This window comes from Hemibagrus wyckioides, linkage group LG12 (assembly GCF_019097595.1).
Source record: "Hemibagrus wyckioides isolate EC202008001 linkage group LG12, SWU_Hwy_1.0, whole genome shotgun sequence".
In the NCBI taxonomy this organism is placed as follows: Eukaryota; Metazoa; Chordata; class Actinopteri; order Siluriformes; family Bagridae; genus Hemibagrus; species Hemibagrus wyckioides.
The window spans coordinates 10803858-10819880 of NC_080721.1; the positions used below are offsets into that span (position 1 = coordinate 10803858).

At 35.1% G+C, this 16023-nt stretch overlaps 3 protein-coding genes across 3 annotated transcripts in view; all 3 read left to right on the forward strand.

Annotated features, from left to right (window-relative positions):
* Window positions 1-16023, forward strand: part of LOC131362813 (C-type lectin domain family 6 member A-like) — a 28712-nt gene that overhangs the window by 11831 nt on the left and 858 nt on the right. Inside the window, exons 3-5 of the mRNA XM_058405108.1 lie at window positions 14866-14985; window positions 15184-15273; window positions 15469-15540. Of these exons, the coding sequence (XP_058261091.1) occupies window positions 14866-14985; window positions 15184-15273; window positions 15469-15540 (282 nt within the window). The remainder of the gene's footprint in view (window positions 1-14865; window positions 14986-15183; window positions 15274-15468; window positions 15541-16023) is intronic.
* LOC131362815 (C-type lectin domain family 6 member A-like) lies at window positions 974-3642 on the forward strand. Its single transcript, XM_058405109.1, has 5 exons — window positions 974-1112; window positions 1235-1297; window positions 2658-2812; window positions 2908-3020; window positions 3181-3642. Exons 1-5 carry the CDS (start codon window positions 1058-1060, stop codon window positions 3341-3343), a joined length of 549 nt encoding a protein of 182 aa, XP_058261092.1. The 5' UTR covers window positions 974-1057; the 3' UTR covers window positions 3344-3642.
* On the forward strand, window positions 5450-13710 carry LOC131362812 (C-type lectin domain family 6 member A-like). Its single transcript, XM_058405107.1, has 9 exons — window positions 5450-5583; window positions 5700-5762; window positions 6548-6634; window positions 6847-6936; window positions 7282-7344; window positions 7428-7499; window positions 7852-8006; window positions 8111-8223; window positions 8372-13710. The coding sequence occupies exons 1-9, from the start codon at window positions 5508-5510 to the stop codon at window positions 8532-8534; spliced, it is 882 nt and encodes a 293-aa protein (XP_058261090.1). The 5' UTR covers window positions 5450-5507; the 3' UTR covers window positions 8535-13710.

Here is a 16023-nt window from a genome sequence, read left to right on the forward strand (position 1 = left end):
ATTTTATGTGTACATCATTATATAGTATAGACTTGATGCTTACTCATGTGTGTGTATGTGTGTGTGTATACTCTCATGTACATTTCCTAACACTGTAGGGTGTTTTTTGCTAATTACCCCTGCTGTAACATCGCCAAACCTAACCTCTCTCTCTCTCCTTCCTTCTGTACTCCTCCAGCAGTTCTGGGTTTCTGTAGAATTTTTCCCTGAACTTTGTCACCCTGGCCTTTGCTAAAGCTTTTTTTTTCTCACTTGCTGATTGTCTACAATGAAACAAATCATAAAGCAAAATATCAACATTTAGGAAATTTGAAATTAATATTAAATTCATAAGAGATATTTAAAGTTCTCTTTACCGCAACTGGCCTTAAATGGTTGCGGTGTATGAGAATGGTGTTGCGGAGGATGAGGTGCCTCAGGATGTTTTGCTAACAATAGAGAAGCCATGATGGCTTTACTAATTATTTCTCAATGCATATAATTAGACCTTAATAAAGTACATTTTCTTAAAAAAATTATAAATCTAAAAATTTTACCTGTTTCGGTAATGAGACTCAAAAAGACGTGTTAACATTCTGATTTAACATTTCACTGGAAAGATATAAAAAGATGAACTTACCTGGTTACCATCTTAAAGTAACTGTCCCATATGCTCCATCACTCATAATCAAACTTTATTTACATTCTGTATGTGTGTTTAAACAGTCCTCAAAAAGTGTTATAAGTGTTTATATTACTAAATTGCACATTTTATATTTAAAATCATTAGTGCCATGGTGTTTCCATATATTTATGTGGTTTACTTATCATCATCATCATCATCATCAAACACTCTTGTATCAGAAATTCTTCTTTATTTCCATGAAGATAGAAGAAGCCGAATGTAGAACTGAAGGTGCAGCGTCAGCAAGTTCAGGAAGAAAAAATAACACGGATGACTTCTGCTTGCCAGTGTGAACTAGTATTGAATAAATTTCATACTAGCAAGCAGAAGTCACTCATTTCATGTGTTGTGAAGCTATAGTAAGGTTCAGAAGTGCAAGCCATCTATGAAGATATGGTTTTTGAACTGGACAAAATGGACACTAGTGAAAACTATCATTCTCTACCAGGTAGATATATGAAATCTTTATACATTTAAAAATATAAAAATACATTTTTGATGTTCATGTTTAATATCATCTACATGAACAAGTGCTGTAAACGACATGTTTTTTTTACTGCTCATTATCAGAAACAGAGGATGATATTCATGTGATTATGGAGGACTGCCACCCAAAGCTGAAAAAATGCACAGGTATGTGTTTGTTTGATGATTATATACTGCTCCTTAGAAGCACTAGTGAATGTAATTGTACAAAATTAAAATGTACAAAAATGTAATTCTCCAACAGGCAGAAATCTCGACAAGTGCTATAAATGACGAGCATTATGAAAAACGCTCATAATCAGACACAGTGGACGATGTTTATGTGAATACAGAGGACAGAAAATGCACTGCTATTTCTTTCTTTTATCTATTATACTGATTATCTCCAGATGTCCTGTGTAAATGTGGGAGAAACTGCCAGAAGAACAGTCATCAGTTCTCCACCAAACATAGATTATACATTTCTTTCTTTCTTTCTTTCTTTCTTTCTTTCTTTCTTTCTTTCTTTCTTTCTTTCTTTCTTTCTTTCTTTCTTTCTTTCTTTCGCAGACGCACAAAAGGACAGAAGAAAACTATTGGTATATTGTAAAACAGGCAAAACTGTCTAGTGTGACTTCAGGGTGGGCCAAAGTTAAAATAATACATTTTGAATAGTTCTAATATTTTGGGAGCTTCCTTCCCGAAAAGAGATAGGAGTTATGGAGTTAGAGAAGTAAAAAAACGATAGCTATACTTCCCTAACTCCATAACACAGAAAAAAACAGAGAAAAGGAATTTACCCCCAAAAGAAATGTAATCCAAGAACAGGCCGGATTCAGGTGATTAGCAACCATGAATAACTGGACAAGATCTAAAGTCACAAACAAAAAACAAACAATATGAGAAAAAACAAAATGAAAACAGCTTGGTAAATTCTGGCATGGACACACTGAGTGTTACTTTGCAGCAGATAAACTGTTTTGTCTTGCCTTTATATAGAATCTGCATGATTGTGTACAGTGTGTGTGATTAGTAATCAAGTGACTGTCAGAGTGAGCTCTTTTGTTGTAGGGGTAAACTGGAGCAGTTCTATGTTTCCCTGTCTATCTTTTACCCCTGCCTTATAAACAAGCTTTATAAAAACGCAATTTAATGCACATAAAATCCATCAATGCATCATTTATCCAAAGCTGTAGGGTGTATCATGCATCTATTATAACACTGCACTTTTCTTTTCTATGATTATTGTGATTTAACATGTACCATGCTGTACCAAATCATCAATCCATGCTAAATTGGGACATCTTGGGGAATAAATAATTATAAATATCTGTACTTTATGCTTATGTTGTTATAGCAATACATCATATAAATGCATCATGAATATGTGGAATATGTATATATAATGTTAATGTTATAGCTATATGAACAAAAATAGCCAAAGCAAAGCCACACTATATATAGTATGCATACATGTTCTCCATAGTCTGATTTCTTGATTTATTCTTCTTCTCATCTTGGAAAAAAGCAAACCAAAACCAGGGACAATGTGAGGAAGGATGGAAGTCTCTTGGTTTAAAATGTTACTACTTCTCCACTATTAAACTGGACTGGACACAGAGTCAAGATTACTGTGTGGAGAAAGGAGGCCATCTGGTCATTATAACCAGCCAAATTGAACAGGTGAGTGTAGAGCTTTCAGAAAAAAATGTAATTAATGGTCTCTATTCCACTTGCATTGGTTACAGATATAAGCTGTATGTTGTTTTCTACTTCAGGACTTTGTAGTTTCACAAATCGGAGAAACACACGGGATTGGCTTGCATAACTTGGAGACTGAGGGACAGTGGATGTGGGTGAACAACCAGCCCTTAAAGGAGACGGGTGTAACGTAAGAACTGTATTTATTCACACAGTAATCAGTAAAATTCATTTTTCTGTTCCTTTTAAAGATCTACAAAGCTCCAACAAAATATAATATACAATTTTTGCATGAAATTAATTTATTGTTTAGCAAACTCAGTACATTTTTTTATGTCTTATGTATGAAGGTTCTGGTACAGTGCTCCAGAGGGACCAAATGAGCCTGATACCTGGAAAATTCAGGACCCTTCTGGAGAGAACTGTGCTGCTCTGGGGGATGGAAATGGTAACATAAATAAATGGTTTGATGCGTCTTGTAGTACAATAAAAAAGTGCATCTGTGAAAAGTAAAAGATTTCTTTTTCACTTCTGCCTGCAAATGCTTGTCTTTCAGAATGGAGGACAAAATCTTGGTTGTTGACTATGAACATTTGCTATTATAAAACAGCTGAAGTCAAGTTTACCTATAGTTTATTTTTTAACTTGTACACAACCATGTACACAATTTATATACAAGGTAATCTTTTACAGGATACATTTTCACTTTTCAGCCACATTGTAAAATGTTCTTGTATTTTTTAGCTTGTCTTAACCACGTGATCATTAGAAGATAGTGTGAGAGATCATGTTAGCTGAAACTACATGTAACACTAAGTTGATTTGAATAAACAATTTAAAAATTAATAAAAGTGTACATGTCTGCGGACAAAAACGGCTTTGTTATACAGTATCTCTAATGTCTAATGTACTTAAAATTTCCATCTGCTCATCATCAAAACTGTAAATCAATTCAGAGCACCAATAATGTTACAAAATAAATTACTCCTACATGTTTCCTGGTGTTAAGACCCAGTCTAGGGTTATGCTACATACAGAAAAAAAACAGAGAGAAAAGGAACCCACCTCCAAAAGAAATGATAAAATATGTACAGTGATAAGATTATACAGAGAACAATTTGCAAAAAAAGTCAGAAAAGGGGAAAAACAAGCCTGAAGTCAAGAAAACATGCACAAGCCAAACACAAGTCAAAACTATAATAATCACAAGCATGTTTTTATAATAAAAAACAACCAATCCTAACAAATGCCACAAAAAACACTTCTATCAGCACCCTCCTCCTCCACCTCCTCATCATCACTTCTAATCTTGTTCTTTAAATATAATATGCTCACCAATAGTGAGATCATCATGAGGAGGCAGGATCAAGGCAGGTTAGGGCAGGCCGGAAACTTGGGAACCGTACCTGTACACAAAATATGGCATAAAAACACACAAGACACAGTAAAGACACACAAAATATCATGGGTTGTAACAAAGGTATAAATACTGGGGGCTGTAATAGTTAGAGTTCTTATTATTTGGAAGTTATGCCACTGTTATTGCCCAGTAGATCAGTATCTTTCTTTCTGATTATAAATAATGTTTATTTAAAAATGTACAGGTATAACAGCTTTATGAGTCTTTTACTGATGAGCGGTTTTGAGTTTGCAGGGGTTTTCTTGGACTAAATAAACACAATCTCTGAGCTCACTTATCGTCCCAGGTGTACTTTATTGGTGTTTGGTGTCACCTAGTGGTTATGTAGGGTGTGACAGTTTACTAGGTTTCACCTGGAGAGTTTTTTATTATTAAAAACTAAATAAATTATGCTTATCAGCTTCTTTAATATCAGACAGTATAGTATATGATATATTTATTGATCGCATTCAAGTTTATTATTAAACTAATTTTGTATATATATATATATATATATATATATATATATATAGCCTTACCCACACTGTTTCATACTTTCAGTGAAATTATAAGGTTCTATTCCCCAGTTGACGTCTTTTTCTATTGTCGACTAAGATCTGGAAATAGAACATAGTGTCTTCTCCCCTGAAGACTTTCCTATAAGAGTACACTTATTTATTCTTACAAAGTGGATTGGAGTTGCTATCATCTTAGCATGAAAAAAATAATTTCTTTACAAAGTTTTTTTTTGCTCTGTAAATGAATTAAACCCTGACTATTCCTGTTCAACAGATCTCAATAAAGTGGCCTCATGAGATATATGAGATATTAAGTGAGCGGAATGCTAAGGTTACTGCAACAATGATGACCTGAGAACACAAAGCCAAGGTTTAAGCAGTTTTAAGAACTTCCTGTTTCCTTTAATACATTGCAGTGGCTGTTCTGTACATGTGGATTAAAAACTCAGTTTCTGAGTTTTATGCCTCTTATTTTTTGTAACTACCACTCTTTATTTTCTAGTTTATTATCATCATCTACAAATGACTTTGTATTAAAAATGATTATTATAACCATAGGGATGAATTTAGAGAAAAACTGAATGAAGAACTGAAGGTGCAGCTTCAACAAGTTCAGTTAGAAAAAAAAAAACAAAAAACACAAATGACTTCTGCTTGCTAGAGTGAACTGAGGGTGAGACCTAGAGTCTTACATTAATTTCATGCTAGCAAGCAGAAGTCACTCATTTCATGTGTTGTAAAGCAATACAGATGTTCAGAAATGCATGCCATCTATGAAGATATGAGTCTTGAACTGGACAAAATGGACAGTAGGGAAAACTATCATTCTCCAACAGGTAGATATCTAAAATGTTTATACATTTAAAAATATCTAAATACATTTGGTTTAAATTTGATATTGTTCACATGAACAAGTGCTGTAAATGACATGGTTTTCACTGCTCATTGTCAGAAACAGGGGATGATGTTTATGTGAATACGGAAGACTGCAGATCAAAGCTGAAAAAATCCACAGGTATGTGTTTGTTGGTGATTATCTACTGCTACTTGGAAGCACTAGTGAGATTGGGAAATTACAACAAAAAATTCAATTATATTACAGATGACAGTTCTGACGTCTTTCTAAATAGATGGCAGTTAAAAATGTAATTCTCCAACAGACAGAAATCTGATCAAAGGCTCTAAATGATGAAAACTATGTAAATGCTCATAATTAGACACAGAGGATTATGTTTGTGTGAATTTGCAGGATGGAATATCATTATACTGATTGTTATACTTATATACTTATTTACTTACTTTACTTACTTACTTAGGCTGCACAGAATTCAAGGAATGATATCTTTAGAATGGGACCAGAAATAATAGACACACAAAAGGTTTCCACAAAAAAGTGTTGGTATATTGTAAAACAGGCAAGTGTATATACAAGTGTACTACAATCTGACTTCAGGACAGTCGAAGGCTAAAATAATACATTCTAACTATAACATTTCCTGGTATCATAAAGATACTTAAGACTTGTGTACAGATTATGAAATGGGAAAACATCTAAATCTTAAAATAAATATTTTTAATGTTTTAAATATATGTGATCAGGCATCATAAATAACAAGGAATTTCAAATCGTTAGGTCCACAAGCAGGGGATGATGACTGTGTGAACACACAGCAGCTGCATCCAGAAAACCAAATATGCACAGATGTGATCTTTATACTGACTGCCTCACTCCTACTTATATAGCTTATTAGCTAAAACATGTTTAATAAATGGATAACAAATTTTATGTTTAATATTTAGCTTCATCTGGTTGCAAGGTCGTCATATTTGCTCTTGGTCTTCTACTGCTTGGAGCTTCAGCATCACTCTGTGCTGTAGGGATCTTGTGTGAGTATTGCTTAGTATCTTACTCTTTGGTATTCTTATTCAACAAATTACAAAAAATAAAATAGTTTGATTGTTAAGTGAGAAGGATTCCATTTAGACTAGAAACAAAAAAATACATTACAATAGAGTGTTTATGTAACTTCAGTGCTTAGCCCCTAGAAAAAAAAATCATTCATGTATATAACTTTATCCCTGGTGTTCCTGTTCAACAGATCACAGTAAAGTTGTTTCCACTGAGATATTAAGGGAGAGACATGACAATGCTACATCCGAACTGATGGTGCTAAAAGACAATGCCACTGGTAAGGTGTTTCAGTGGGTTTTCTGTTTAACTGCTTCAACAGCTTGCTGTTGGTCTTCAGCTTGTCCCAAAAGTCTTCACACACATTTTAGCAACTTCAAATTTCATTTGTCACATACTATACTGTATGTCACCTAGTGTTATATTGTGGATGTGACAATTTAAGAAAGAATCAGAATTGTGATTGAATTATGCTCAACAACGTCTTTATATTAAATGATAGTGAATAAAAACGGTAAAGAATCAGAAACTCAATTCTGCCTGCAAGGGTGAGACTAATATTTTCCACTGGTTTACTTGAATCCTTCAAAAAGTCATCAGCAGCACATCTTTTTTTTTGTTTTAGAGACAGAAAGATTGTATGAAGAACTGCAGACAAAGCATCATGAGTTTGTCTCTGCATGCAGTAGTAAGTTCAGTCTTTTTTATCCATTTTGTTTACTCCCATCAACAGAAAAACTTCTGCATCAAAATATTTTTGTTTTGTTTAAGAGACAGAACAACTGAAAGAAATGCTGAAGGCGAAATATCAGCAAGTTCATGAACGTCTCTCTGCATGCAGTGGTAAGGGTCTGTCCTGTTAGTGCACCCACAGGGCATAGAGGTAGTTGTTTTAAATCTTTTAAGTGACAAGGCTCGAAAGCAGAACAATAGGAAGGACGTGACACAACACACGTGGGGAATACACAAACAAAAAGCAGGCTATGGTGAAACAAATGCAATCACCCCCTCTGGTGGTCTGGTAGGGAACTGTCCCAGTAGCTCCTGACAGTATGTTTTATGTAGAAATAGAATGTTTCACATGAATGAAAAATCTTGTTGAGAAACATGTGTGTGTGTGTGTGTGTGTGTGTGTATATACACTTTATAGTCTCATTTCCTAATTGATCTTTTTTGAAACTGTTCTTGTAAAAAGCAAAACAAACCTGTACACTTTGTGAGGAAGGATGGAAGTCTCTTGGTTTAAAGTGTTACTATTTCTCCACTGATAAACTGAACTGGACACAGAGTCGAGATTACTGTGTGGAGAAAGGAGGCCACCTGGTCATTATAACCAACCAACCTGAACAGGTTTGTAGGATTCTAGGATTTCAGATCAATTTAATTACTGGTCTCTATTCCATTTGCATTGGTTACAGATGTAAGCTACGTTTTATGTATGTTTTCTACATTAGGATTTTGTAGTTTCACAAATTGGAGAAACACACTGGATTGGCTTGCATGACTTGGAGACTGAGGGACAGTGGATGTGGGTGAACAACCAGCCCTTAAACGAGACGCGTGTAACGTAAGAAATGTGTTCACTCACACAGTCTATAAAATCTGATTACTGTTCCTTTATAAAGATCTACAAAGCACCAGCAATGCATATACAAATTGTTCCATGAAATGAATGAATTGTTTAAGAAACTGATTACAGTCTTTATTCAATGAAGGTTCTGGTATAGTGCTCCAGGGAGACCAGATGAGCCTGATAACTGGAAAGAGGAGGACCCTGCTGGAGAGAATTGTGCTGCTCTGGGTCATGAGAACGGTGACAAAGATAAATGGTTGGATGCTTCTTGCCGTAAGCTGAAACAGTTCATCTGTGAAAAATAAAATACCACTCTTTCACTCGCATTTGTGTAAATATCAGCTTTACATTTACATATACGGTAACCAATTTTTGGATAAGAGCAATCTTTTACATACTCTGTAATATTTGACCTTCTAAAAGGACTTAGATTTCGGTCCGGCAGGTTAGGTTTTATGAGAGAATTTATTTTTTAGGCTTTTCTCCTGCTGTCTTGTAGGCATTTCAGCATTTGACAGTAGCTTTACTTTTATGAATATATATATAAGTTTATTTCCTTATACACATATTAAAGACAAGGCCACTGGACAATTATAACCTTGAAGATGTTTTTAGTGACTTATCAGAGGTTCCGCATCAGTTCAGCTGAGTAGTGTGAAAGACCAGCTGTCTTGACCTACTTCTACGGGACATTTTAAAATTATCTTGATGCCTGAAAATCGTCATTAGAACTGTATTTTTTATATTCTATTTTTGGATTCAACAAATACCGCATATAGCCTGGGCAAATTACAGGAAAAGTTGATTCAATAGAAGAAGTTCAGTGTCATAGCTGCAAACCCGTCACCTTTCGACAAAATTTGCCATTCTGATATTTAAACTGGCATGTGAATAAAATCTGTTGTTTTTAAAGAAATTTTGTTGTTGCAGTTCAGGAAAGTGTTTTTACATTAACAAACCCAAGCGCTAAACAACATTAAACTAGGGAATGTGACAGTTGCTGAAGTTTAGTGAAAATCCAAAACGATATCGTATATTCGATAGCAAACATTACATATACGACTCTTCATACTTTAAAGCAGAAAAAATGCCAACTTATTGATGACTTCAGTTATTTCATTTTTTAATTCGACTTCACTGATTAAAGCGCTATTGCTAGGCAGTTAGCTCCTTAGCTATGTAATAATTAATGAGATCCACAGACACTGGTGTTGTTTCAAAACCATGCTGCATGCTGTGTATTAATGCTATGAATATTTACTGATAATTGAGTAGTGTGTATTTTATGTTAGCTAAAACTGGATGTAATGTTCAGTTGCATTGAATTAATAACAAATTTAGATGGCCTGAAAATATAATGTAAAATATAATATAATGTTTTTTTTTGTTTGTTTTACTATCGCACCATTCCAGTTCCGGTGTAGGCATATTGGGTTAAACAGGGTAACAGAGGATGGGTAATAATAATGAGTAATAGGAACAGCCTTACACTGCAGTATTTAATGTAGTATTGGGTTTGACTGAGCAGTTGTAATAAGGCAATAATGTGTCAGTCAGGTTAAACAAGTGCTAAGACATGACTCTTTAACCTGAAAATCACTGCAGATGTTCATTTTCAAAATATTGGCCACTAGATGGCACTAATCCTGCACAACTTATCCTGCATATATATTTAATATTCTTTTGTCAAAATTCTAAAACCTTTTGAACCCCATGACATACATTATTTAAAATAAAGCTATTTTGTAAAATTCTCTAAGCTCATACCACAGATTTTTAACCTATCGGTATATGTAAATAATTGCCCCCACTTGTTAATTACCCCGATTTAGTACTTTTGTCCTATATGCTGGCACCTTAAAAATGTATTTTATTTTATTTTATTTTATTTTATTTTATTTTATTTTATTTTATTTTATTTTATTTTATTTTTCATTTTATTTTATTTTATTTTATTTTATTTTATTTTATTTTAAATGCTTCTTACATTTTTTATCTTGATGTTTTGGCATTATTGTTTGCTAACAATCAGGCCAATAAAGAGAGACAGATCTGACAGCGTGTGAACTTGATGGAGCGCGCGTTGACAGTCTGTTTCTGTTAAGCATTTTTTTGGTGGACGAAAAAAGCTGAATAAACGCAAACTCAAATCTCACTTATCACTCTGCTTGTCTCCGATCCCATGTGAACTTTACTTAGTGCATGTTGCCAATAGTGTTTATATAAGCTGTGACAGTTTTCAGAGATTTTCTTTTAATTTAAAAATCAGAATTTAAGTGCAACTGAATTTGCTTATCAACCTCTTTAATATCACACACATCATGTATGATATATACAATGATCACACTCAAGTTTACTATTAACTTTATATAATATTCTGTTTGGCTGGGGCCTTTCTGTGTGGAGTTTGCATGTTCTCGCGTGCCTGTGTGGGTTTACTCCGGGTACACCGGTTTCCTCCCACAGTCCAAGAACATGTACATTAGGTTGATCGGTGATTCTAAATTGCCCATAAGTGTGAGTGTGTGTGGTTGTTCGTCTATGTGTGGCCCTGCAATGGACTGGCGACCTGTCCAGGGTGTACCCCTGCCTTTCGCCCTATGTGCGCTGGGATAGGCTCCAGCAGACTCCCGTGACCCTAGGAATCCTAGAAATAAGCGGGTATAGACAATGAATGAATGAATGAATATTGTGTTTGCTTATTTTGTTATTCTGTAAATGACTGACTTTTTTCATTGTGGTTAATGAGTTAAAAGCAAACTTAATGCTAAGCAATTATTTTTAAAAGCATAATATGACCTGTAATGTTTCGTGATTAAGCAAAGAAATAAACTGACTTTTTATTCTATTTTCCAGGACGGGAATAGGAACAGGCACCTGGAGTCTTTATGTTAAACAGATTTTTTAAGTGGATTGAATAAACACTTGTCTCTAATGCCATACGAACTTTACTGAGTGCTTGTTGTCACTCAGTGTTTATATAGGCTGTGACAGTTTACTACGTTTCACCAAATTCGAGTGCAATTTAAATTATCTTCAATATCACACACATCATGTACAACCTATTTAAGTTTAATATAAAGGTAATATAATAAGATGTTTGCTTATTTCATTATTTTGTAAATGTGTGACTGTTTTTTTCTTTTATTGTGGTTAATGTGGTTAACTAAACAGCTTCCGCTGACTTAAAAAAAACCTTGTAAAATTCGTAAACTCGCTTCGCTTGGCTTCGCTTGGCTTTCCATTGATGCAAACAAGTTTTGAATGCCTCCCGGACGTACGTGCAACCTAGTGTTTGGTTCAGTTCATTCGTATGTCAGAAATGCTTTGTATGCTGATGCAAAAATTCTTACAAAATTTCAATCCATAAGCCAAAATTGGTAAGGGAAATAAATCTGTATGCTGAGGTTCCACTCTACGTACACTACTCACAAAAAGTTAAGGATATTTGGCTTTTGTAAAACATTTGAAAATGTAAAAACGCTACAGTGATATTATATCATGAAAGTAGGGCATTTAAGTAGAAAAATGCAATGGTGATTTCCTCATCTCAAACTATTTATTGAAACAAAAGCCAACAACAGTGGTGGGTATACCACAACAAAAAATGTCAATATCTCATTAATTTGTCATGTGCCCTTGACCATCAATTACAGCTTAACAACGACGTCTCATGATGTTCAGGAGTCAACTCATCATCTGCTGAGGCATGCCATTCTTCTTGAAGGGCGGCCCTCAGGTCATTGAGGTTCTGGGGTGCAGGGTTACGAGCCTCTACACGGCGACTCAGCTGATCCCATAGGTTTTCTATGGGATTCAGGTCTGGAGAAAGTGCAGGCCACTCCATCTGAGGTACCCCAGCCTCCAGCAGCTGTTCCCTAATGATGCGACCTCGATGAGCAGGAGCATTGTCGTCCATGAAGATGAAATTAGGCCTGTGTTGTTCATGCAGGGGCACAATGACTGGATTAATGATGTTATTCAGGTAGTATTGGCTTGTCACTGTACCATTCACAAGATGTAGGGCAGTTCTGTATTGAGTAGACACACCTGCCCAGACTGTAACACCACCACAACAGTGGCTTTTTTGTTCTCATTTGATGATAATGGTTGTTATCTTTGTAATGGTGTCTCTATTTACCTTATCGTTGTGGTATGGTTCTGGAATAAATGTGTTCGTCCTGCTAGCTTAGAGTTTGCTAATTTGCTTACATTGTTAATTATACCTGTTAACTCTTTGCTAGTCTGGCTTTAGCTCTGTTAGTATATTGTTTGTTAGCTTTGCTAACTATGCTAATTGTGCTAGCCTGTGGGAAAACCTTACTAGCCCTGGTAACTTTGTCATCCTTGTGTGTTTTCCTAGCTCATGTGGTTTTGAGAACAGCTAAGAATGTGCACGCACCTACATTCCACCATGTAGTTGTGCTGGCTGTTTAGACACCCTAGGTTATAGGGCAGGTGCCACCCCCTGTATTTTTGGGTTAGCTTATATCAGTGTAGTTAGGTAAGCACTGTTGCTATTAGATAGGCTAGCTGCTAAAATACAGCCTAGGGTAGTCTTCAGTTTTCTTACATTCGTTTCTTTGGGACTGCCCATGTTCTCTTACCTTGTGAGTCTAGACCCCTGTTTGTTTGTTTTTTTTTTTTATTTTTGTGTCCGGTGTCTTGTTGTTGTGGTACAATAAAAGTAAAATGCCATCTTCCAACCTATTTTGTTCCATCTCCACTACACTCCTGCACCAACCAACTACTGTTACTGTTCCTGCACCCCTCCTAGATACGAGCCCCAGTGTGGGAACGTAACACCAGACTGGAGCTCTGTGCTGCATGCAGTAGATTGCTGGATTGAGAGCTTACCCTGCCAATCAGCTGAACTACCATCTGGACCGACTCAACCACGGTCTTGTCCTGGTTACACTCCGAGTCCTGCAAATTTAAGGTTTTCTTTGGCACTCGAGTGGCAGAAATTCAGGAGCTCACTGATCAACTTTCATGGCGATATGTTAACTCAACAGAAAATCTTGCAGATGACCTCACCAAAGTTAAGAAGGTAGAAGAGCTGGCTGAGCTGAACCAGTGGAGCCATGGGCCACACTTTCTTCTTCAAAGCCCAGCTAAATGGCTGACCTCACCAGCAACAGTAGTGGATGAGTGTCACTCAGAACTTCACAAGTCTTCGGATGTGCATCAGTACACCACTTGGAGGGAACTTGTAGAGGCAACCGTACAAAAGCTTCATGGGGCGGCAGGTAACAGAGGAGCTCTTAGCGCTGATGATTAAAGTACAGCTGAGATTCTTATATTGAGAAGGGCCCAACAGGATAGCTTCACAGAAGAGTTCAGCCTACTGCAAAATGCGAAAACAGTCCAACAAAATAGCCGTCTACTTATGCTCTCTTGAGAGCTGGATAAGACATGTGAACTCATTAGGGTTGGTGGCAGATTGCGCCAATCTGAAGACTTCGACCCAGCTGCTGTGCATCCCATCATCCTGGATCATCGACATCCCACCACTAGGCTTCTGATCCAAGACTATGATTCTTGACATATATAACATTATCATGTCATTGGCAGATCACTGTGGCATTGTGTGGATATTTCTATAAATAAGTACTTGAAATAAGTAAAATTACAAAGTTACAAAAATCCACTGCATATGACCTGGCAACGAACTCTGTTGAGGGTGTATATAACATGACATATAACACATATCACGCTGCTATTGCACAGCATAGAGCACACTTTCACTTCCTTTCTGATTATAAGTAGTGGGGGTAACTACAACATTTTCTGTTATCACAGAGTTCAGATTAAGACACTAGTGTGAAATACAGGTTAGGAAATGGGGAAAAAAGGTAATTATCCTATAGCTAGAAATGTGTAACTTTTATATTTTAAAAATATAAAATGAAATGACAATGAATTTTAAATTATTAGGACCAAGAACAGAGGAGGATGTTTATGTAAATACACAGAACTGGCATCCAGGTATGTCTCGTTTTGATAAAATGTATACTAATTATAATTTTATTCATTTATTGTTACATTCAATTGATATGAAGATAACCTGGAGAAAAATAATATCTATTATTACTTACATTCTAGTAGCTATAAATATTCATTCCCTCTCATTTTCTGTATTATAAAGTAAATAAGACAACAGTATTTCATATTTACATATTTAGTATTTACATATTTAACATATGTCAAGTTTAAAATTTTATTCTACACTGGAAGATTATTTAATGTCTTTCTAAAATTATCTGGCAATAAAGTGAATGAAATTTTAAGCTTGAACTTTGTAAAAAGGTCTAGAAATGAAAGTAAAACATTTTTTAAAAATTATCTTTTAAAAAAAAGATTCCTCGCATTTGCTTATATTCTACATGTTTTTACATGCTATCAGTTTATGTAATGTGATTAGCTTCATTTGAAGACGTGAATGAGTTTCATATTTCCCGTCCTGGAGTTTTCTAAAACAACTAATCAGTTGTGAATTATTCATTAGTTTTAAGCCTCATGGGCTTGGAGAAAGGAAAACCCTGAAATTGTACAGGGCAGTGGGTCTGCAGGCCTGGAGTCAGGAATCTGTCTATAGGACAAAGATGTATGAAATAACTGAACATTTTTTCACAGACATGTCTGATCACACTGAGCTGAAAGACAAGAAGAAAACAGAAAAAATTTTAATATCTGCTTTTGTTCTCATCTTAATACTTGGTGCTTTATCAGCACTCTGTGCTGTAGGAATCCTTTGTGAGTATTTCACTCATCATTTTCATCTTTTTCTTATTGAACAAATCACAATAAAGTGTCTCATTTGATATGTCAAGTGGAATGAGAAGATTCATTTTCATCAAGTGAGATGAATTCATCCTCATCATGAAATCATACATTTCTTAATCTATCATAAATGCAGTTATAAATTTAATCCTGGGTATTCTTCTTCAACAGATCACAATAAAGGAGTCTCATATGAGATATTAAGTGAGCAGTATGCTAATGTTACTGCAACATTGATGATGCAAGAAAACAAAACCAAAGGTAAGTGGTTTTAAGAGCTTCCTGTTTTTGTTAATAGTTAGCAGTGGCTAACTATATGTGGGTTGGAAACTTAACCGTGTTTTGCTTCTAATTTTCTAATAGTAATTCTAGTAATTGCCCTTTTTATTTATTTCTGGTTCATTCTCATCATATAAAAACTCCTTTATCATCAGAAATGATTCTCTTTTGCCTTAGAGATAGAAAAACTGCATGAAACACTGAAGATGGAGCTTCAGCAAGTTCAGGAAGATCTCGCAGCATGCAGTGGTAAGATTCCCTCATCATGATAGATAGATAGATAGATAGATAGATAGATAGATAGATAGATAGATAGATAGATAGATAGATAGATAGATAGATAGATAGATAGAAAAAAGCCAAAAAAAGCTTCTTCACTTGAACTAAATACATTACATGATTTTAACTGAATGAAATGATTTTAGCATGAATTAGCTTTGTTAATTAACATTTTGGTCCGAGTTATATAATTCATTTATTATAGCAACAAGGAAATCCAAAACAGTGTCCAGAAATGTAATCCAAGAACAGGCAGAAGTCAGGCAATTAGCAACCATCAATAATTTCGCAAGTTATAGGGTGTTTTATGCATCTATTTTAACCCTGCTATTTTTCTCTCTCTGATTATTGTTATTTAACATGTACCATACAAAATTACCAAACTATGATAAAGTGGTACATTTATACTTGTACTTTATACTTATTTTGTTATAGCAATACATCATTTAAATG